General features: G+C 42.6%; 1 protein-coding gene across 1 annotated transcript in view; it reads left to right on the plus strand.

Annotated features, from left to right (window-relative positions):
- Positions 1-18,663, plus strand: part of LOC120915891 (uromodulin-like) — a 21,277-nt gene extending 2,614 nt beyond the window's left edge. The window contains exons 2-10 of the mRNA XM_040326704.1: positions 255-314; positions 2,166-2,273; positions 6,763-6,995; positions 9,302-9,456; positions 11,142-11,381; positions 13,243-13,399; positions 14,565-14,631; positions 16,488-16,523; positions 18,051-18,663. Of these exons, the coding sequence (XP_040182638.1) occupies positions 269-314; positions 2,166-2,273; positions 6,763-6,995; positions 9,302-9,456; positions 11,142-11,381; positions 13,243-13,399; positions 14,565-14,631; positions 16,488-16,523; positions 18,051-18,115 (1,107 nt within the window). The 5' untranslated portion in view covers positions 255-268 and the 3' untranslated portion in view covers positions 18,116-18,663. The remainder of the gene's footprint in view (positions 1-254; positions 315-2,165; positions 2,274-6,762; positions 6,996-9,301; positions 9,457-11,141; positions 11,382-13,242; positions 13,400-14,564; positions 14,632-16,487; positions 16,524-18,050) is intronic.
- Positions 18,664-25,448: the final 6,785 nt, after the last annotated feature.

The following is a 25,448-nucleotide window of genomic DNA, read 5'->3' on the forward strand; positions in this document are numbered from 1 at the left end:
AAAGGCTCTCCTCACAGTTTTCCCGTTGAGGAAACTGATCGTGTGTACGAGGCTTAACAGTCAATAATAAAAAAAACAATATTGTAACATTTATAGATGTTTGTGTTTTTTTAGTTTCTATTTATATCGATTTATTTTGACTTTTACTGTATAAAACTATATATAAAATAATGCAAAATTCTGTAGGATTTTTTCCTTTTTTTTTGCTAAATCACAAACAGAAATTAGTTGCTCATATAGAATGTATTTTCTAGGGTCCCTGATCACCATGAAGACAACACTGCTGCTCTCTGTACTGTGCGCTGTCATGGCGGGTGAGTGACGTTTGTCTTCTTTTTATCTTCTAATAACACATCTGTAATACAGACAGCGATCGTTCCCAGAAATTGGAGGGAATGATCAGGAAGGGGCAAATAGACAAAGAAACAGCGAGGGAGATCCATTCTCTAAAGCCGCATACAGACAATCCGACATTCCGATAAAAAAACCTTGGATTTTTTTCCAATGGAATGTTGGTTTAAACTTGTCTTGCATACACACGGTCACACAAATGTTGTCGGAAATTCCGAACGTCAAGAACGCGGTGACGTACAACACGTACGACGGCACTATTAAAGGGAAGTTCAATACCAGTCGTGTTAGTAGAAGTTTGGTGAGAGACGATTCGCGCTTTTCAGCCTCGTGCTTTTCAGTCCGTTACAGTGTGATGAATGTGCTGTGTCCATTACAAACGCTAGTTTTACCAGACTGATCGCTTCCGTCTCGTACTTGATTCAGAGCATGCGTGTTTTTTGGTGCGTTGGAATACACACGATAGGAATTTCCGAACTTTTGTTGTCGGAAAAATTGAGAACCAGCTCTCAAACATTTGTTGTCGGAAAATCCGACAGCTAATGTCCGATGGAGCCTACACACGGTCGGATTTTCCGACAACAAGCTCCCATCGAACATTTGTTGTCGGAAATTCTGAGCACGTGTACGCGGCATAACTGTGTATCTTCGAGTGAGTGAGTGAGTGAATAACTTGTATAGAGCTACAAAAGCGAACTAAATCGCCTCAAGGCGCTTTGTATCCATTGTCGTCTGATCCTTCAGAATAGGTAGGTCATAATGCGGAGGTTCACACAAAAAGTGAACCTCCACTTTTTGGATCCCTCCCCCCCTCCGGTGTCATATTTGGCACCTTTCAGGGGGAGGGGGGTTCAGATCCCCGCGGGGAATCCGGCCTGTGACGTTACCCCCCCCCCTCTTCTGGGGCATACTGTTCCCAGGAGAGAGCTGGGACCAGTGACGGTGCGGCGCGATCATCGCGTATGCACAGTAGGGAATTGGGCAGTGAAGCCGCAAGGCTTCACTTCCTGATTCCCTCACCGAGGATGGCGGCGGAAGCATCCGAGCGATTGCTCAGCCTCGGCTGCTGACATTGCGGGCGCGCTGGACAGGTAAGTGTGCATTTTTTTAAAGTTTAAAAAATCGGCCGAACCTCCGCTTTAAGTTTATTTCTGAAGGCCCGATGATTTTCTTCCATTCGGATGTTAGTTAGTAGATAGTTCCATAGCCGTGGTCCTTGGACTGCGAATCTTCGTTCTTCTTTAGACTTGGGGATTTGGAGGAGGTTTTGGTTGGTTGATCGAAGAACACGATTGGGGTTGTAGTATTTTATTTTCTTGCATAAATATTGAGGGGCATTTCCTTGTGTGCAGGGAAGGGGGAGGCAGAGGGTCTTGAAAGTAACCCGATCTTTAACAGCTAGCCAATGGAGGGTTCTCAGGGACGGGAAGATTGGTTCCCAGGGTTTTTTTTCCCCGTTACCAGTCTGGCTGCCGTGTTCTGAACGACTTGTAGATGAGAAATCTGGTATTTGGGCAGCCCGAGGTAGAGGGAGTTTGCATAGGGAGTCGGGAATTGATAATTGTTCCAACTACTACTTTGAGCACTTTGTTTATGAATTGTAACAATTGTGAAACAAGTTTGTATATTGGAACATTTGGATACAAGTTGCAACAGTTTGACACAAATTGGAGAGTTATGAAGAACAAACCGAACATTATCGCTGATTTATTTATTTTTGGTCCTCTTGTTACATTGTAGTTGGATGTGAGATCTCTTTAGACTTTCACACAGGAGCACGGGATGTACTTTAATGTTTTTTTCTGTCTCTCCAGTGGCTGCGTCTCTGACCTGTGGAACTGAAACCTGCTCTACTGATGAGATTTGTAACAATAGTACTAATACCTGCCAGTGCAATTCAACTTTCTATACATTCAAACGAGGTATGGTATGATTTAATACAATGGTCACAATGGATCTTGTGCCTTTTAAAAATATTGCATTTTTATATAAACCATATGAGGTCCATATAACGTACATGTACATGTGTAATGGCCCATTTACACCTGCCTGGTAAATGAACCACAATGGAGCGCCCCGGTGTAAATGAACCCCCCCCCCCCCCCGGCTTCCTCAACATTTGAGTGGTGGATCGTACAAGTATAATCTGACCGTCACATACACATTTGTACAATTGTGTATTGGATTGCTGTGGGTAATACGGAGGTGGGATTGCAAACCATAACCACAGAAGTTGATTTATCTTGTTCCCAATTGAACAGTCACTGTTTGCACCGAGATTTGTGGCTTTGGGGGAAGGGGTTTTGGGTGGGATGGAATAGGAGCAATTCTGAAAAATAGTCATTAGTTTCTAAAGGACTCCTGTGTTCTCCCTATATCGGACTTTCCGAAACAAAGTTCTGTAGAATGCAAGGGTTCCTCCAAAGGTTGCTTGGGGTTCCATGAGCTAATTCTGTCTCTCAGATAAGTCTGGTCTCATTGCTTCACTCCCACTGGATGACAGGTCCGGTGGGGGACAATTGCTGTATACAAAGGGGCGGGGTCTCTATCTATGGACATATAAATATAGTCAATGTTGCGATCCAAATGCATGAAATTCCAAGGTAGTTGTGTTCAGATGGAACCTTAAGCTCATCAATGTAAGGGGACACTACACTGATCATCAATGTAAGGAGACACTACACTGATCATCAATGTAAGGGGACACTACACTGATCATCAATGTAAGGGGGACACTACACTGATCATCAATGTAAGGGGGGCACTACACTGATCACCAATGTAAGGGGACACTACACTGATCACCAATGTAAGGGGGCACTACACTGATCACCAATGTAAGGGGACACTACACTGATCACCAATGTAAGGGGACACTACACTGATCATCAATGTAAGGGGCACTACACTGATCATCAATGTAAGGGGGACACTACACTGATCATCAATGTAAGGGGGACACTACACTGATCATCAATGTAAGGGGGACACTACACTGATCATCAATGTAAGGGGACACTACACTGATCATCAATGTAAGGGGACACTACACTGATCATCAATGTAAGGGGGACACTACACTGATCATCAATGTAAGGGGGCACTACACTGATCATCAATGTAAGGGGGACACTACACTGATCATCAATGTAAGGGGACACTACACTGATCATCAATGTAAGGGGGACACTACACTGATCATCAATGTAAGGGGACACTACACTGATCATCAATGTAAGGGGGGACACTACACTGATCATCAATGTAAGGGGGACACTACACTGATCATCAATGTAAGGGGGACACTACACTGATCATCAATGTAAGGGGGCACTACACTGATCATCAATGTAAGGGGGACACTACACTGATCATCAATGTAAGGGGGACACTACACTGATCATCAATGTAAGAGGGACACTACACTGATCATCAATGTAAGGGGGACACTACACTGATCATCAATGTAAGGGGACACTACACTGACCATCAATGTAAGGGGACACTACACTGATCATCAATGTAAGGGGACACTACACTGACCATCAATGTAAGGGGACACTACACTGATCATCAATGTAAGGGGACACTACACTGACCATCAATGTAAGGGGACACTACACTGATCATCAATGTAAGGGGACACTACACTGATCATCAATGTAAGGGGGCACTACACTGATCATCAATGTAAGGGGACACTACACTGATCATCAATGTAAGGGGACACTAAACTGATCATCAATGTAAGGGGGACACTACACTGATCATCAATGTAAGGGGGACACTACACTGATCATCAATGTAAGGGGGACACTACACTGATCATCAATGTAAGGGGGACACTACACTGATCATCAATGTAAGGGGGACACTACACTGATCATCAATGTAAGGGGACACTACACTGATCATCAATGTAAGGGGACACTACACTGATCATCAATGTAAGGGGGACACTACACTGATCATCAATGTAAGGGGGACACTACACTGATCATCAATGTAAGGGGACACTACACTGATCATCAATGTAAGGGGACACTACACTGATCATCAATGTAAGGGGGACACTACACTGATCATCAATGTAAGGGGACACTACACTGATCATCAATGTAAGGGGGACACTACACTGATCATCAATGTAAGGGGACACTACACAGATCATCAATGTAAGGGGACACTACACTGATCATCAATGTAAGGAGACACTACACTGATCATCAATGTAAGGGGACACTACACTGATCATCAATGTAAGGGGGATACTACACTGATCATCAATGTAAGGGGACACTACACTGATCATCAATGTAAGGGGACACTACACTGATCATCAATGTAAGGGGGACACTACACTGATCATCAATGTAAGGGGACACTACACTGATCATCAATGTAAAGGGACACTACACTGATCATCAATGTAAGGGGGACACTACACTGATCATCAATGTAAGGGGACACTACACTGATCATCAATGTAAGGGGGACACTACACTGATCATCAATGTAAGGGGGACACTACACTGATCATCAATGTAAGGGGACACTACACTGATCATCAATGTAAGGGGACACTACACTGATCATCAATGTAAGGGGAAAAAACAAGATGCGCTATATAAAAAGAAACAAACTTTTTCTAAATAATCATGACATAGATCAATGTCCATATATGATCTAAAAACAAAAAGAAAGTCCAGATCCCCAGTGAAGTGAAGGAAACGGAAAAATTAGTCCATAAGTGCTTGATCTAAAACTGTAGTGACGATCCAATGAATAGCAAAACCTCCACCATGAATCAAGATGTCTGCTTACCAGATGACCAGCGGTCTCTTAATTAAAAGAAGACCAGAGGAGGCGTGTAGATAAACACTATGGCAGTTGGATTGTAGAAAAGCTGTATAGCAAGTACACCTCCGTCTCAAGCCTCTTGAAGAACAGCACTCTTTTCCAAATGCTGAAATGGATTGGATCCACTTCCGGCCTCCTCGTCTTTCTTATCGAATTTCTTAATCATTTCCGGATATCTCTGCTCTGCTACCGGGACCGGAGGAGATAGTCAGCACAGCACAGAACACACTGCGCCTGCGTACAGCTCTGCGCCCCGCCCACCGTGTGTACTAGAGTCAGAGACTTGTCCAGTGTCAGGACTGAGGACTCTGTGTAATGAGGAGGCATGCCTCCTCATTACACAGAGTCCTCAGTCCTGACACTGGACAAGTCTCTGACTCTAGTACACACGGTGGGCGGGGCGCAGAGCTGTACGCAGGCGCAGTGTGTTCTGTGCTGTGCTGACTATCTCCTCCGGTCCCGGTAGCAGAGCAGAGATATCCGGAAATGATTAAGAAATTCGATAAGAAAGACGAGGAGGCCGGAAGTGGATCCAATCCATTTCAGCATTTGGAAAAGAGTGCTGTTCTTCAAGAGGCTTGAGACGGAGGTGTACTTGCTATACAGCTTTTCTACAATCCAACTGCCATAGTGTTTATCTACACGCCTCCTCTGGTCTTCTTTTAATTAAGAGACCGCTGGTCATCTGGTAAGCAGACATCTTGATTCATGGTGGAGGTTTTGCTATTCATTGGATCGTCACTACAGTTTTAGATCAAGCACTTATGGACTAATTTTTCCGTTTCCTTCACTTCACTGGGGATCTGGACTTTCTTTTTGTTTTTAGATCATATATGGACATTGATCTATGTCATGATTATTTAGAAAAAGTTTGTTTCTTTTTATATAGCGCATCTTGTTTTTTCCATTTATGTTTTACTGTACAATATTTACAGGAAGGTGCAGCTTTATTTACATTGATTTTGTTTACACACGTGTATTTTTTAAGAGCATTAGTTTGTTCATTTTTATATATTAGCGCAGTTGCTCCCACAATTTTTTCCACATCAATGTAAGGGGACACTACACTGATCATCAATGTAAGGGGGCACTACACTGATCATCAATGTAAGGGGACACTACACTGATCATCAATGTAAGGGGGACACTACACTGATCATCAATGTAAGGGGACACTACACTGATCATCAATGTAAGGGGACACTACACTGATCATCAATGTAAGGGGACACTACACTGATCATCAATGTAAGGGGGACACTACACTGATCATCAATGTAAGGGGACACTACACTGATCATCAATGTAAGGGGACACTACACTGATCACTAACATTTTGTATGTAAACTGGAAGTTCAATTGGGATTTATCTCTTTGACTCTACGGCAGCTTTCTCCTCAGTACCTGGTCACTCTTGTAACCCTAAAGTGGGTATATATAGAAAATAATATATACAGTGTATAATAATATATATAGTGTATAATGTACATGAATCACATCACCGTCACCTTCTCATCTCAGAAATACTTAATAAATTTACTAATTTTTCAGGAGCCACTCCAGACGTAAATCTTACTTGTACTGGAGCAAAGTTCAATATACAAGTGTCAAAATGTTGGTTGGAAGCACAAGGCTATAATACATCTGATATCAGGCTGAACAGCACCAACTCCGAGTGTCTGGCAGTAAGGGAGGTTGTGGATGGAAAATCGGAGATCACCCTTCATCGCCCATTGGCAGCCTCTGACTGTAACACTGAAGCTGCGGTAAGTTCCCCTGACACCGTCTGACTGTTTGTTATACAAGAGAAGCAAAAACAGATACAATAAAACATGTATTGACAAAAATGTTATGTTTTAGGAACCTACCCCCTTCCTGACCAGGCCATTTTTTTTTTTTGCGATACGGCACTGCATTACTTTAACTGACAACTGTGTGGTCGTAAAATTGATGTCTCCCCCCCCCCCCCCCCCACAAATAGAGCTTTCTTTTGGTGGTATTTGATCACCTCTGCGTTCTTTTTATTTTCTTGCGCTATAAACAAAAAAAGACCGACAATTTGGGGGAAAAAACAATATTTTTTACTTTCTGCAAAAAAAATAGAAAATTATCCCAAAAATAATAAAAAAAATAATCCAATTTCTTCATTAATTTAGGCCAATATGTATTTTGCTACATGTGTTTGGTAAAAAAAAAAATCTCAAAAAGCATATTTTGATTGGTTTGTGCAAAAGTTTTAGCGTCTACAAACTATGGGATATATTTATACATTTTTATTGATTTATTGATTTTATTTTTACTAGTAAGAGTGACAGAGAGATATTATAGCGGTGTTCTGGGGAAAAAAATAAAAAAATAAAAGCCAACAGCTGCATATACTGCAGCTGCTGGCTTTTAATAAATGGACACTTACCTGTCCTGGAGTGCCTCGATGTCGGCACCGCAGCTGATATTTCCATCAGCTGTCGGGTGCTGCTGCCGCCATTCTGGGTAAGGGTACCCGGCAGTGTAGCCTTTTGCCTTTAGCCGGGAACCCTACTGCGCATGTGCGAGGCCCCGCTCCTCTCTCCTATTGGCCCAGCGGCCGGGGAGGATGAGGACAGTGCCCAACGGTGACATCACGGGCCGCACACCGCGGACGGACTCCCGGAAGTGGGGAAGGATACCTGTCAACGACAGGTATCGTGTCCCCCCCCCTACACCTGAAAGATGCCAAAGGTGCCAATTTAGGGTGGAACTCCGCTTTAAGGTTCCGTTTCAAACCTAGGGCCCAGATTCACAAAGCACTTACACCAACGTATCTCGAGATACGTAGCGTAAGTGTAAATATGCGGCGTCGTATCTGTGCACCGTGCCCACAAAACTAGATATGCCTGAAAATAGGCTTCATCCGACCCATGTAACTTTCCTACATCGGCGTATCGTGGGCGCATATTTACCGCTCCCATTGATTTTCTATGCACATATGCAAATGAGGGAGATACGCCGATTCACAAACTTTCTTGCGCCCGGCGCATAATATACGCGGTTTGCGTAAGTCGTACATCCGGAGTAAATTTATGCCCCATATATGAGGCGCAAGTCATGCTAAGGTATGGACCAGGGAACACAGCCGTCGTATTTTACGTCGTTTACGTAGTACGTGAATAGTTCTGGGCGTAGGTTACGTTCACGTCGTAGGCAGTGATCCCTCGTATCTTAGGGAGTAGTTCCGATGTGATTCTGAGCATGCGCACAGGGATGCGGCCACGGGACTGCGCATGCGCCGTTCGTTTTAAGTACTTATATGGCACTTGGCCCATCATTTGCATGGGGTCACGCCTCATTAGCATGGCTCACGCCCACTTCCACCTACTACGGCTTACGCCGAGGGAACCCAGCGCAGTTTGGGAGGCAAGTGCTTTGAGAATTTGGTGCTTGCCTCTCTGCGCTACGCCGGCATAAATATGCGCCAATGTATGTGAATCCGGGCTTAGATTTCCGTTTTTGGGCGTTTTTCCTGCTGTAAGCCTCAGCTCTAAAAACACCCAACAAGACAAATCCCATTCATTTCAGTGGCCCCCTGTTCACATCTGAACGTTCTGTCGCCTAACAAAAAAAAAAAAAAAACGCCCGTTGCTCAAACAAGTACAGTAGCTCCTATTTTTGGCAGATTACAGGCGTTTTGCATTGGTGACCTTTTGACCTTGAAAACGCCTGTACAAAAACATAGCAACGACTAGATGTGAACAGAGCCTATCTCATCAGTCCTACACTTCTCCTTTCACTGTCCAGTCACAGGCTGGGGCATCCAAGGGGACCTGGGATCATAGAAAGTGGTAGTGGCCATCAGATTGAGCACATGAAATGGGCAACAAAAAGTACCGCAGGAAAAATCTCTGCATCGAAGTTGAATGTTGAAGTAAAAAGCAACTTTTGTTATTTTATCTTTGGGCTATTCATTTTTTTTCTGGTTGTTTTTGGGCTGGAGTTCTACTTTAACAAAACTTGGAGACTTCCTTCTTGACCTCACAGGGAATATACTGATATTATTACTGTATGGAGGTTTTCTGACCCGGTCTAATGACTTCTGTGCTTCTTCTCTCTACAGGTGAATTCGACTCATGTCACCTACACAAACCAGCTGCATATTTTTAGCAAGACGTTTCCAATCCAATTAACAAATGACGTTGTCCAGAATATTTCCTGCGCTTATCCGCTGAATATAAACGTCAAACTTAATGTGACTCTGCACCCAATACTCGGGTAATTATCATCACGTAGTGTCGGTCTTTCTTATCTCTTATGATATTACATTCTAGAACATACTCTTGTGTAATTGGTCCTTTAATGCCTAATGCCTTGTACACACGATCGGAATTTCCGATGGAAAAAGTCAGACGGAAGTTTTTCATCCGACCGTGTGTGCGCCCCATCTGGGTTTTTCCCATCGGAAATTCCGACGGACTTGTTCTCTTTTTTTCCAATGAAAACAATTTCTATCGGAAATTCTGTTCGTATGTATGGAAAAAAAAAACACGCATGCTCAGAATCAAGTTGACGCATTGCTCGGAAGCATTGAACTTCATTTTTCTCGGCTCGTCGTAGTGTTGTACATCACCGCGCTTTGGACGGTCGGAATTTGGTGTGACAGTGTGTATGCGAGACAAGCTTGAACGGAATTCCGTCAGAAAAATCCATCGGATTTTATCACAACGCAAATTTCGGTCGTGTGTACGGGGCATACGCATAGGTGTGCAGCCCAATACGCAAACACACATGCGTATATATATATATATATATATATATATATATATATACATCTATATATATATATATAGCTATATATATATTTATAAACACACACGCACACAAAATAAATGAATGTAATTTTAAAATGTAGTAGGGTAGTGGACAGTGTCAGTAGTTTTTTATTTTTATTATTACATTTTTGTATTATTTTTTAAAATTTTATTTATATATTTTATATATATATATATATATATATATATATATATATATATATATATATATATATATATATATATATATATATATATATATATATATACTGTATATATATATATATATATATATATATATATATATATATATATATATATTTATTTAGAATCTTTGGTGAAATTTCAGCAGGGGGAATCTGCCATGAATAGGGTCATTAGGGTGTGCCCAGGACACTCCCTCTGCGCACGCCTATGGGCATAAGCCTATTTCTGACATTTGTTGCTTACAAGTTATCCGTATTTTTTGCTAGAAAATTACTTAGAACCCCCAAACATTATATTTATATATATTTTTTTTAGCACAGACCCTAGAGACTAAAATGGCGATTTTTTCAATATTTTATGTCACACAGTATTTGCTCAGCGGTCTTTCAAACTGAATTTTTTGGAGGGAAAAAAAACACTTTCATGAATAATAATAATAATAATAATAATAATAATAATAATAATAATAATAAAAAACGAAACAGTACACATTTTTTTGCATATTGTGAAAGATGATGTTACGCCGAGTAAATAGATACCTAACACGTCACGCTTTAAAATGGCGCACACTCATGGAATGGTGACAAACTACCATACCTAAAAATCTCCATTGACAACGCATACATTTTTTTCAGATTAGAGTTACAGAGGAGGTCTTTTGCTAGAATTATTGCTCTCGCTCCGAGGATTTCGACGATACCTCACATGTGTGATTTGAACACCGTTTACATTTGCGGGCGCGACTTACGCATGCGTTTTCTTTGCTGCGTGAGCTCCCGGGGACGGGGGGGGCGCTTTAAAAAAATAAATAATACGGTGGCTCTTTCTTAATCCTCGAATGTTTCAGTTCTGCATGCAGTCTGTATACTAGCATTGATGAATGACCACATACCTGCATAAGTTCCTAGGTAGGTGACCTTCTGTTCTGTATTTATTTTCCAGGACCACGGTAATAAACGGCCCTTCAGGAAATGGAAGTTATGTAGCCGTAATGATGGCCTTCACAGATAACACATTTACCACCCCTCTCTCCGACTCCGACTCCCTGACTGTGGAAGATCTTATTTACCTCTCAGTGCAAGTACCAGATCTGGATGTGAACACCTTCAAACTCAAGGTGGTGAATATTTATGCCTCTCCTACCAATTCAAGCGAGCAAAAGTACTATCTTCTTAAGGACGGGTAAGTACACAGTGCACTGGGTTAGCAGTTCTGTGTGATCTTTGTACACTTTGACTGCAGAAATAATTCTCGAAATACAGAAAACAACACTCAGAATCACCTTAAGGTCTTAAGACCGACCATAGTGGGAGCAAACTTCTTTCCTGCAACCATGGGAGCCATTGTGAGGCTATAACAGCCGCTAGTAATAATCGCATGTAAAGATCTGACAGGCTGGTTGTACTCAAGTTGATCGATCAGCTTGGATACATTTAGCCTGACCATACATGGGTTGAGATTTGAAGCGTTTGGCTGGCTTAAGAGCACCGTATATACTCGAGTATAAGCCGACCCAAATAAAAGCAGAGGCACCTCATTTTACCACAAAAAACTGGGAAAACGTATTGACTCGAGTATAAGCCATAAGTTTATCTGCATGCCTCACTGTGCCTCACTTTGCCTCACTGTGTCCATGTGCATGCCTCACTGTGCCCATGCCTCACTGTGTCCATGCCTCACTGTGCCCATGCCTCACTGTGCCCATGCCTAGGCTGACGTTTAACATGGGAGTCTATAGAAGGGGTGCCCAGGTTTGAAAAATCAGTGCTCCCCAGCCGTAGGTCCCCCAGACAACAAACTTTTCACATTTGTGGAAGAGAATTGGGGCTACATGTGTGCCAAGATCCGTGTCCAGGGGACCTACAACCAGCCAGTACCGGGTCCCCAAATTCACAAGAGAAATGACCGTTTAACATGGGAGTCTACGGAAGGGGTGCCTGGCTTTGAAAAATCGGTGCTCCCTGGCCGTAGGTCCCCCGGTCAACAAACTGGGTCCTCAAACTTTGCAGATAGAGAAAGGAGCTGTGTGTTAGTGAGCGTCCTGACACTCCTGCTCGCCCCCTCCCCCCTCAAGAGGCTTTCTCAACACCAGGGAGAAAGCCTTGCATTACTGTGTGGAGTTACAGACAGAAGAACAGGAAGTGAGGATTTCTCAGAAGAAATAAGGACATTTAAAAAGCAAAATGGAAGAATGAGGTAAGTGAAGGAGGACTGCACTGAGGTAAAGGAAGCTATTTAGGGATTTTTTTTCCCTTTACAACCCCTTTAAGGAGAAAATCATGTAGGTGTGAAGAATTATGGGTCACAATACATTTCTTGTGTATGGCACAATGATTCCACCAAAAATGACCAATTCAAATGTAAATTGAGGACTTCTGAGTAACAGAAACAATATAATGAACACATGCCTGGAATTGTTCAGCTCTAATATACAGTGGAACCTCGGATTACGAGGACAATCCGTTCCAGGAGAACGCTTGTAACCCCAAGTACTCGCATATCAAAGCGAGTTTCCCCATTGAAGTCAATGGAAACGAAAATATTTGTTTCTGCATTGACTTCAATGGCATGCAATACCGCATGCGACCAGAGGTGGGGGGGAGCGCTGGAGAGAGCCTCGGAAACAGCCGGAAAGGCCGGAGGACAGCTCGGCTGACCTCGGAAAGGCTCGGGAACTGAGTATTTCTGTGTCTTTACGAACATTTCCAAACGGCTACGAATGGTGCCAATCATGATACTGCACACCGCTTTGGCCTGAATCCTGCTCGTCTTTTGAGACAACACTCGCAAACCGAGTTAGGATTTTTAAAAATACAGCGCTCGTATTTCGAAACGCTCATTAGCTGCGTTACTCGCAATCTGAGGTTCCACTGTACATATAAATAATGAAGACATGCCACGTATAGTCCATCTATAATATATACAGTATATAGAAAGAGAACATACCCCATATATTGTTCATCTGTAATAGAATGTGCCAGTATTGTGTTCTCATCATTGGATTACAGTAACTGAAAACTAATGAAAGGTTTTCTGTATCCAGGTGTGCAGGTAGCGATGTACCTGCTGACCAGCTAACAGTGGAAAGCAATGGAGTCACCAATGAAGCTCGTTTTGATATGAAAGTCTTCAAGATTGCCAACTCTAACGCCGTCTATCTCTTTGCCGATCTTGCACTCTGCACTACTGATTGTGCCTCGGTAAGACTCACCATACACATAGAGGGTGTTTTGTGATTTCTGTACCTGAAGGATCGGGCAGGGTCTTACATAGCCATACACACACATACTAGCATCAATTTGGACAGGAGCCAAATATCCAACCTGCATGTCCTTGGAGGAAACCAACACAAGCAAAACACGCAAACTCCATGCAGATAATGCCCTGGCTGGTATTTGAATTGAGGTCCTCAGTGCTACACGGCAAGAGTGCTAATGTCCACGTTTGGCTTTCTAATCATTACACAGCATTGGTAAGATGCTTGAAGGTGTTTAGGGACCGGAAAAAAAAATTAAAACTGCACACCAACCACCATAAAGATACCAGCTTCTCTGCTCATTACCCGATCTTCTGCTGCTAACCAAGCAGGTAGAACATTGTTGTGTATAATGAACATGAAAGCAGAATTTATGGCCAACTCCACACAAAAGTGGTGATTAAAATCATATGTTGGCTTCTGAAATTGAGATACCACCACCAGAATTCACAGTTCTGCCCATCTGCTGTAGCCCAAACCCAAGCCCCCCCCCCTAACAAAGACAATTGATGGTGTCATGCTCATCAGTAACAAAGACAATTGATGATGTCATGCTCATCTCTAACATAGACAACTGATGGTGTCATGTTGCCCCGATACAATGTAGAATAAATAGGTGATAGGGGAATATGGCTTAGAGAGACTTAAACCAATGTGGAGGGGGAAATGCAAACTATTCCAGGGATGTCTCACCATTAGAGTGATGTAAGAATCTAGGGTGCCCGCATTCTCCACTGTTTCCTTTGTGGGGATAACACAGATAGAGGAACATCAAGTGGACCTCTAACAAAGACAATTGATGGTGTCATGTTGCCCCGCTACAATGTGGAATAATTAGGTGATTGGGAAATATGACTTAGAGAGACTGAAACCAATGTGGAGGGGAAATGTAAACTATTCCAGGGAAGTCTCACCATTGGAGTGATGGAAGAATCTAGGGTGCCCGCATTCTCCACCGTTTTCATTGTGGGGATAACACAGATAGAGGAACATGAAGTGGAGGATGTGACTTTAGCATAGCTGGGGTGTTTCTTGGATACAATTTGCAGTTCCTTCATTAATTTCACTCGTCTAGAATTTCTGTTGAATTTATTTTTATTTCCTTACAGAACTGCCAATCCAAAGGAGGTCGTTCCCAGGAAATTGGAGGAAGAGCCAGCATCTTTTTGAATGCAGGTAAGTCATCTCACGGTCACAGTTTTGTTACAGTAGTTTTCTGTGTTTCTTCAGTCACATTTATTAAAACCCAACTCCAGACAAAACATTTATCTTCTTTTTTTGTTTTGGATAATGTAGGTAAACCCCATTCATGAAATCTGACCTGTAGTATTTACTTATCTCTCTCCCAAGCTCTAAGTGTGGTGTCTTTCTGCTGCCCCGTTCCTCTGTTATCAGCATAATCAGCATTATAACTTCTGACAAGTTCTTTGACACACGAGAAAAGCAGCTGAATATTTATGTTGGGGAGGGAACTTAAAGATAGATTAGCAGAGAGCTTGTCTATTCACAGTACAGCTCTGCCATTGTTTCTTTGTTCCTCTGCCTATATGGAGGAGGGGGGGTGTGCCCTTCCTCCAATCAGCTCTCACACAGTGTGAGCCCAGACTCTCCTCCCACTGCTAAATGAGGAAACAAGATTTCTACCCCAATGTGTACCTTTTAAGGCAGTGGTTCTCAACCTTCTGGCGCCATGACCCCTTGATAAAATTTCCCAAGTTGTGGGGACCCCTAACAGTAAAATTATTTGCGTGGCAAGACAAGTAATTTGCACCCCTAACCCACAGACATTTAGCGCTCCCTGAGTACCTTCCACTCATACAGTGTTAAAACCCCTTATGGTACATTTTAGGATGTGCCACTCTTTCTCTTTGTTCTCCTTTCTTTCCCTTGTATCTCTCTCTATCCTAATTTCTTGTTTTTTTCCCCCATCCCTCTCTCTAGCCGTCTTTCTTGTTATTTCTCTTATTCCTTCTCTCCCTTTTTCTTGGTTCCTCCCCCTTTTCCTCTCCCTTCCATGTATTCTCTATTTTTATTCCTTCACTTACTCCTTGGTGGGGGGGCCACAGGAACAGCCCAACTGGGCGGCCACAGGCTCCATGGACAGCCCAACTGGGTGGCCACAGGCTCCATGGACAGCCCAACTGGGCGGCCACAGGCTCCATGGACAGCCCTGCTGGGGGGGCCGCAAAAGGCAGGAAGAGCGGTGTGGGCTTCAGGAACAGCCCAGGATTCGGTGACCCCTGGCAAATCATCATTTGACCCCAGAGGGGGTCCCGACCCCTCAGGTTGAGAACCACTGTTCTAAGGGATGTAGAAAGGGAAAGACAGCAAATTTAAATGTAAAACCTATGTAGAAGGATTTGTTTCATCACTGTTCATCGCCTGAGGCTGTTCACTTCACTGGCTAGTATGGTAGAGCAGTGTTTCTCAACTCCAGTCCTCAAGGCGCCCCAACAGGTCATGTTTTCAGGCTTGCCATTATTTTGCACAGGTGATTGTATCAGTTTCACTGCCTTAGTAATTACCACAGCCGTTTTTAATCTGAGGGAAATCCTGAAAACATGATCTGTTGGGGTGCCTTGAGGACCGGAGTTGAGAAACACTGTGGTAGAGGGTTTACAACCACTGTAAAGCTTCTGTCAATTTATAAATGCTGTTTTTATTTTCTTTGGGGGGATTTTCCCACACTTCCTGTTCTGTCTGATACCTGTCACCTGAACAGGAAGTAAGGAGAAATGACTCAGAGGGGACAAAGCAATTAAAAACCAGAGGTTCTAACCCTTCACCATCCTAATAAAATGTTTTATTTATTACTCCATGTGTCCCGTATATTTATCAGACCAATAAAGCAGCAGATTTCCCATTGTTAGGGATTATTGTCAGGTCTTACAAACGCTTTAACTTCTATGGAGATCACTACACAATTATTTCAGCCTACAGTGAATGTGAATATCATACGATATATCCAGAAGAATGAGTATCAGTCCGGTTGAGATCTCCAAAATAACAGATATTTTTCTCTTTATTTCCAGCTGATACCAGTTATGTGGATACCAGTTCTGCCAGCGGTAAGTAATCTCTTACATTGAGAAATTGAATAGTTTAGAGTGATGTAGCTAAACATGTTGAACCCATTTACAGCAACAACACCCTTATATGTGGGGGGCAGGGCAGGTGGACCTCAACATCCTTACTCTGCATATAGGCATTGCTGTCTTGTTTGGGGAGCTCTCCACCAGCACCCCCAGAACTGGGACTGAGCGGTCACCAAAAGCTCACAGTCAGCTGCTGGCGATCAGGACTGGCTCCGCATGATGTCAGCGCTGTGAAGCCTATTACAGTGCAGCATGATCAGGAGACCCTCCTACCAGCCTTTGGGCATCCGAGCCCCAGCTTTGTGCTGTTGCTTTTTCTCATATTGTAGCCCTGCTGTCAGGGCTGCTGTTAGAAATAAAGGGGCCCCATACAGCCTACCTGGCAGGCCCCCCTCCCAATATATTAAGACCATATTTTAAAAAAAATACACTAAAATCATTATTAGTGGACACAGACATTTCAGAGAACCTGTGTGAATTAGACCTTTTTTATTTGTTTTTTTTTTACATAAAAAAAATATATATTCACAGCGACAAGGGGACACACAGAAGCAGGCAGAACAGGGAGGGGAATAAGTGTCGGGGAAGCAATTACAGGAATGATTCCCTATGTCTCTCCCTGCAGCAGCTGAAAGCCGGCAAGAGGAGGAGAAACTGGCTTTCAGCTGCTGCAGAGAGCTGCACAGGGTATTCTTCTGTAACTGCCCCTCCACCAAACCACACTAATTCCCCCTGCTGTTTGGGCCCCCCAGTGTGCCCGGGCCCCCTATAGGAGGACTGGAGGTCCCCCCCTTATCAGCTGGCCCTGCCTGCTGTACAGGGACAGCAAGAGGCCGAAACCCAGGTCAACATTCAGCACACTGATAAAAAAACGCTAAGAAAAAGATTGTGTCCCTTTGAGCCTTTTGCAGTCCAAAATCAGCAGCAGCCCCAGTTCAAATCCGGGTCACGGCACCAATGTAGTTATATAAAATGTACAATAGTGGATTCCGATTAGATAATTGATATTTAGATGTTAGTATGATGATTATAGATTTGTTGTTTCGCAGCAACACACAGGCTCTCCAGAGAATGCATTTTAATTTGTGTACGAGGCATAAAAGACATTTCACTATGACAACTGTTTTACTAAATAGGAAATGAGAGCAAATCCCAAACAGCTACACAGACAGAAATCTACAGAGTACAGAAAGGTCAAAGTAACTGTTAGCTCTTTTATTGCTCTGTGTCCTTGTAGCAGATTTCCCCTACCTGGTAAAACTATTGTAACCATGAGAGTAAATGAGGGTAAATTTGTCTAATGCCGCCATTGTATGCAAAAATTCAAAAACTACATTTTTGGGTGGACATTTAAATTCTCATAATGTCACAATCTGGTATAAAAGTTGGCTTTCATCAGACTGCAAGTACAGTGAAAACTTAGGACTGAGCAGAAGATCTTCCATAGGAAGATGAAGCCCTTCCCGCTCCATTCCTAATATCTCCTGTGTGTTGTTCCAGGTTTCTCCATGCCTTGGACTTTGTCTGCTCTGATCTTCTCCTGCATCTTGATGAAACTGATGTAATCCCTCCGAGAACCGACCATCCCGACACCATGAGACTTTGTCATATCGTCGCCCCCAATGCTCTCAGCAGGGAGAAGTTATGAAGGAATCTTGTATCTAATTCTTTTTCTGTGGATGGTGTTGGCTGCATCATATATAACGCTTTCTAAGATAACCTTGCCGCTGTGCGTCCCGATTATCTCTCATTTTGTACAGTGAAGATATTCTGCTTTTTTTGCTTAGAGGGGCCTGCTTTATACCGGACCTATTTATTGTGTTGTATTTATTATAAGGCAAGAATGGTTAATGGAGTAGACCAGGGGGTCTCAAACTGGTGGCCCTCCTGCTTTTGCGAAACTACAAGTCCCATGATGCATTGCAAGGATGACAGTTACAAACATGACTCCCTCAGGCAGAGGCATGATGGGACTGGTAGTTCCGAAACAGCTGGAAGGCCACCAGTTTGAGACCCCTGGAGTAGACAATATATAGATACTTTGTATCCCTGGAGAGCGCACCCTGTACTTTTTTCTGTTCTTTTACATATAATAAACTGCAAAGTAAAATAATTCAAAGTGTTTCTTTGTATTTATATTCAGTCATTAAGGTACTATGGTCAGGGGAAGGTGCCTCTTAAAGTGGATGTAAACCCCAAAATTTTGCTTGAGTGACAGGTTATTTACATATCTCGTGCACTAGCTTGCAGACAAGCACAGCTTCTGTAAAGTGCACAATTCACACCCCCCTCCCCTCTCCTCCTCTCCACTCCCGTCCAGCTCTCCCAGGATTGGCTGTCTTTCCTGTGTTTTGATTAAATGTTTTCAAAACATGGGGTGATCCACAGTTCAGTGTAAACAGCCATCAGAATATACATAGACAAGAAGCTGTGCTTGTCTGCAAGCTAGTGCATGAGATATGTAAATAACCTGTCACTCAAGCAAGGACTTTGGTCTTTATCTGGAAGTCTATTTTATTTCACTGAACAATAAAAAGAGGATTGCTCAGCGCTGGATTAACTCTGTGTGGCAAGACTGGGCACAGATAATAGAAAATCGTATTCTCTAAATTGTTTTCATCCACTTTAAGGCATAGCTAAACCCAAAAAACTAACATATAATATATTGCAGCTCACCGGCCCTTAGATGTAGTGGTCAAATTTTTCTTTTTTTTTCAGCCTTTTTCCCTTTTTTTTTACCTAATCCTTAGAATAAGACAGTTCCCATCCCTTTGAGGCTAAACTGTATCTATGCTTTAAGTGGAACTCAAGTCCAAACCTTTTGTGCTTGTTTTGGATAGCCTTGGGAAGTATTAATACCATTGTTATGTTTTTGTTGCTATGTGTGTTCATTGGGGAGGCTTCCCTCAAGTTGATATCCAGGAGACACAATTGTCATTTGAGAAAATAATCTCTCCAATAAGTAGAAAATCCCATCTTTGACAGTTCCTCTGGAACTTCTGCCAAGGGTGTCCCTAGTGCGGGCCCACGGGGCAGGTGCCATAAAACTAGAGTGGGGTGCCCTTGTTCTTGATGCTCACCCTTTTCTTTATCTTTTAATTTTCAAGTATCGCCCTTGCACTGCCACTCACAGTTCAGAGCCTAGGGAGGCTCCCCCAACCCCCCTACTTTGTTCTGGTCACCTGACAAAGCCAATGGGAGAAATTTCCTTCACTCTGAACAGCTACTGCACCTAAGGCCTGGTGAGTGAGTTTCAGGGAGGAAGTGATGTGGAGTAGTGATCTCTATTGGTTGTGGGATAGAGAGAGTGAGGGGAGCTTTGGGTAGGGAAAGACCTGTACTTGGTGGGGGGTGGTTGGGGGTAGAGGTCTCTGTTGGTTGTGGGGTAAAGAAGACGAGGGGATCTTTGGGTAAGGAGATATTTGTAATTGGTGGGGGGTCTAGAGATCTCTATTGGTTGTGGTTAGAGAGGGTGAGGGAAGCTTTGGGTTAGGAAAGACCTGGACTTGGTGGGTGATGGGTGGGGTAGAGATCTCTGTTAGTTGTGGGGCAAAGAAGGTGAGGGGGTCTTTGGGTAAGGAGATATTTGTAATTGGTGGGGGGTCTAGAGATCTCTATTGGTTGTGGTTAGAGAGTGTGAGGGAAGCTTTGGGTTAGGAAAGACCTGGACTTGGTGGGTGGGGTAGAGATCTCTGTTGGTTGTGGGGTAAAGAAGGTGAGGGGGTCTTTGGGTAAGGAGATATTTGTAATTGGTGGGGGGGGGTCTAGAGATCTCTATTGGTTGTGGTTAGAGGGTGAGGGAAGCTTTGGGTTAGGAAAGACCTGTACTCTGTGGGGAGTGGGTGGGGTCTTTGGGTAAGGAAAGATTTTAACTTGGTGGGTAGGGGGGAACGGTAATTTTTCATTGTCTTTCTTTGATTATGTGCTACAGTTATATAATGCTGGCCCCTATGTTCTGTGTGCTATTGACTTCTGACCCCTGTACTCTATGAGTTGTATACTCCAGGATTTTGCACTCTGTGTGTTATTCACTCCTGAGCTCTTCAATCTTTACATTGCATACTCCTGAGTCCTGACCCCTGCAGTCTGTGTGGTATATACTCCCAATTAGGAATAAGGTTCCGCTTTGGGTCTACAATGGGTCAGAGGTGCCCACTCATGGTTTGCAGACCTGCCCAACTAATGCATACTTTTGCTGTAATAGTAAATGACTAAACATAATGCATTCACTTGCCTTTAAACTTTTGAATGAGTCAACCCCTTCAGTATAAAACATTGGGTCCCAAGCAGCCAAATTGATGAAGTGCTTTAGCTGTAATAGGGAAAGCATAGGAAGTGCTGCTGATAAAGTGCATTAGGGCAGATTCATGAAGGCCTTGTAGACACTGGTCTCTTTAAGTAAGTGTAAACATTTCCTGAATGTCCTGTGGGTAACGAAATGCTGTGTATCTTAGAAAATGTGGGGGTGGGGGCTTTTACCTTCTGTTAGCCTTTGTTACATCTTAATGCTGCTGGTTTCAAGCAGCCTCGTTTTAGCCTGCCCCTATCAACATGCACTACAGTGATAACAGAGTGCATGTGTTTTTTCTCAGGGCATGTCCCAATTGTTACTGGCTGAAATGTTTTTTTTTTTCACAGGCCTTATTTATATGATCAAAACAGTGGAATATTCCTCGGCAATGTGTCTCGGCCTACAGTTTATTTTTCTTCAGGAAAGCATGTGACAGGGTGATTTACAGGCAGCAGATTATGAGAAAGGGGCAGAACATTGCCAATCAGAAAGATAAAAATGCTCAATGGCACAACAGAGAAAGATAAAAAAAAATGTCCCAAAATGAGTCCATGATGTATGGAAATCACTTGTTCAGAGGCTGAAGCACTTCCAGTGGATAATTGGATAGTCCCTAGGCACTAGAAAGATAAGGAAAAAACAAAAGGTGCCGCCATCTAAGTGTATCAGTTTAATAAACCATTAGATAAAAAGCAAAGGGTTAAAATACCCTCACAGAGGGAGGTGAATGACAGGCACATCTAAAAATCCATTGAACGTTTGCAGAGTTGGGTGCACAGAGGAGGATGGGAAATAGGCGCCTATTGGCAGCTGCGTGGAGATGTCCGGTTCGGCTGTGAGAGATGTGGAGCCTGGTGGAGCAGAGATGGATACCACGGAGCCGGTGCCACAACCACACTGGAATGCACATTTTCATTGGAACCCGGAAGAGATGCTGGGCGTCGTGACGTCAATGGAGAGTAAGTGGTAACATGTTTTGGAGCTGTAGTACGCTCCTTTGTCAAACCTTTGGGAGGGGAAGTAGTGGAAGTGTGGTATTTATGCTTAAAATCGGAGGGGAGGGGAAAGGAAGGGAGGGGAAAGGGCAATCTGGACTCAAATAACTAGATACTGTGCAACTATCTTCAAGGTAAAAACAAGCAATAAAAGCTAGCTTCGTTAACAGAGCAATAATTGATTACAACGTGCAAGTATTTAAAACGAACTTTGGGTTAAATGATAAAAACTTATCAGTAAGAAAGGGCAAGAAGGGAGGAAAAAGAGAGAGGATATTATCTATTCCCATGGAGTGTGGATTATCCTAGAGGTAAAGGTCTTGACTAATAAGACATTGCATGTGGTACGCTAGGTCAAAGGCATTATACAGATAAAACATAATTCTATTGTAGCAAAATAATAATTATAAAATGAAATACGCTTATTAAAAGATCCTAATTTACAGGAGTTGAGTCCTGCTGGTGACAGGGTGTTCAGGGAAAAGATCCTAATTTACAGGAGTTGAGTCCTGCTGGTGACAGGGTGTTCAGGGAAAAGATCCAGCATGTCTCCTTTTCACACAGTTTTTGTGTATCTTTCAGCTATGGACAGAGAGTCAGGGATCTGTTTGATAATCCAGAATTGTAGTCCCACTGTAGATTTATTATGTATTACTTTGAAGTGTCTGGGTATGCTGTATTTATATTATTTATATTATTATTATTATTATTATTATTTATATTATTTATATTATTTGTATCTCCCTGCTCAATGGCTCTCCTGTTTTCCCAAAATCTAGTCCTCAGGTCCCTAATGGTCCTACCTATGTAAAGTAGACCACAAGGGCATCTGAGGGCATAGATGACAAAGTTTGTGGAGCATGTATAGAATTAGGAGATGGGGTACTTTTTGCCACTGACCTCAAAGGATTTGAGGCCATTAGGAACAAAACAGCAGGTTAAGCATTTTTTTCTTGTGATATTTGTACATTTCCATCAGGTTTAAAAAATGCCCGCCTCGCATTGGACGTAAGTTTCTAAAGTCCGGGAGCTTGCTGTGGGTGATCTGGCTCTTGATATCGTGAGCCTTACGTTGGGTTAACTGGGTTGAGGGGGGAAAGTATGTTTTAGTACGGGGTCCTGTAATAGAATACCCCAATGTTTCCTAAATATTCTTTCCATTTGTTTTTATTGATAATGGAACTGTGTGATGATTTTTTGGGGATTGTCATTATTAGAGAAGTCTACATGTTTTGTTTGGGGGTGGGGGGCGTTTGTAAGTGGAAAAAATGTTATTGACATGTTGTGCAGAATAACCTTTTTCACAAAATTTTAATCCAAAGTACAATTTCTGCAAAGTGGATGAAATTGACTTTTAGGGATGTTTTGTTTCCATCTAGGATGATGGCAGATAATAGAATGGATGTAAGAGTTGCCCTAAGCCTCTTTAAAATGTTTTTTTTTAGTAATAATTTGTGTTTCTGAGAAACTGAGTACCAGGTCTAAAAAAACAAGGGATTGCATATCGACCATGTGACTGAAGAATAAATTGAAGGTGTTATTATTGTAATGTTGGATGAATTCCGAAATGATGGAAGGTAACAATATCATCGATATACCTTCCATAATATTTGATGTGCTGTGCGAATTAATTGTGATTATAGATAGGGATGAGCCGAACACCCCCCCGTTCGGTTCGCACCAGAACCTTCGAACGGACCGAACGTTCGCGCGAACATTTAGAACCCCATTGACGTCTATGGGACTCGAACGTTCGAATTCAAAAGTGCTCATTTTAAAGCCTAATATGCAAGTTATTGTCGTAAAACGTCTTTGAGAACCCGGGTCTTGCCCGAGGGAACATGTATCAATGGAAAAAAAGTTTTAAAAACGGTCGTTTTTTTCAGGACTCCTGAAAAAACGACAGTTTTTAAAACTTTTTTTCCATTGATACATGTTCCCTCGGGCAAGACCCGGGTTCTCAAAGACGTTTTCACAGGCATACTATAGACACCCAGCAGGTACAATATTTAAAGGAATTTTTATTTTTTTAAGCATCACTAAAATTACTGTTCCTGAATCTTTAGGTGCAAACTACAGAGCACACGGCCAGTGCACACCAAGTAGCTTTAGGTGAAAACTACAGAGCACACGGCCAGTACACACCAAGTAGGTTTAGGTGCAAACTACAGAGCACACGGCCAGTACACACCAAGTAGGGTTAGGTGCAAACTACAGAGGACACAGGCAATAAACCATATAAGAATACTGCAGCTAGCACAATCACCTGCCTGCCAGTAAATCAGGAAGAACTGATCTAGCTAAACTATACAGTGTATAAATATATGTACAACACCTGGGATCTATATATATCCTCTACACACTGTAACATTAACTGACTAGCCTGCCTGCTCTATCTACCTGCAAAAAATGACACACTCTCTCTGTCCTCTCTGCAACACCGCAACACACTACACAAGGCCGACCTGCAGGCGGCCTTTTATAGTGTGGGGCGTGTACTAAACCCCCTGAGCCATAATTGGCCAAAGCCACCCTGGCTTTGGCAAATTATGGCTCTCCGTATTTTGCAAGCTGTGATTGGCCAAGCATAAGGGTCATGCTTGGTCAATCATCAGCCAGCGATGCCGCAGTGAATTATGGTCTGTGAAACGTAACTCGAATTTGGCGCGAACGACCCGTTTTGTTCGTATTTCGACGAACGATCGAACATACAATGTTCGAGTCGAACATGAGTTCGACATGAATATGAAGCTCATCCCTAATTATAGATGTTCCGTAGTTCCCATAGTTAAATTTGCATTATTTGCATTAATAGGGGGCGAAGATTGCCCCCATGGCGGTCCCATTGACCTGTAGATAATGCTGACCTTCAAACACAAAATAGTTGTGCTCTAAGCAAAATCAGGTGGCTACAAAAATAAATTGAATTTTTTTGTAATGGAGGTCTGAGTGGTTAACCAGAAAATGCTCTACGGCTAAAAGGCGTATCTGTTAAGGGATGGTGGTATATAACGATGTTACATCCCAGGATAGCCAACAAAAATTTGGTTCCCGCGTATAATTATTTAAGGTGTAGATAAGATGGGCAGAATCGCTAAGCTCTTTCACCAATGGTTGCAGAAAACAGTCTATATATTGTGACAGTCTTGTTTGTATTCCCATCGCACACGTTCCTGGATAAAAGGCTCCTTTATAGTGGGTGCTGCAGCGATTGTCAGCTGAACACTGGATATACAGTATCTCACAAAAGTGAGTACACCCCTCGCATTTTTATAAATATTTTAATATATCTTTTCATGTGACAACACTTTGCTATCAATGTAAAGTAGTGAGTGTACAGCTTGTATAACTTGTATAGCTTCTTTTTGAGCGCTTTATACAAGGGGAAGCACCTGCATCCTGTGACATCTGGAGACACATGCCCTTATCTCTTGGCGCAGATTTTTACGCAATGAGTGAGTCTCACTACACACATTGTTTATTTAGTGTGAATGGTGAATTATCCTGTTGTATATATGTTTAATATTTATCCATATTTATCCATATTTTGATCTGTTCTAGATGTGATACTGTTAAATACCTTGATGAAGAATGTTTTCATTCGAAACGCGT

This window comes from Rana temporaria, chromosome 10, assembly GCF_905171775.1.
Source record: "Rana temporaria chromosome 10, aRanTem1.1, whole genome shotgun sequence".
Lineage (NCBI taxonomy): Eukaryota > Metazoa > Chordata > Amphibia > Anura > Ranidae > Rana > Rana temporaria.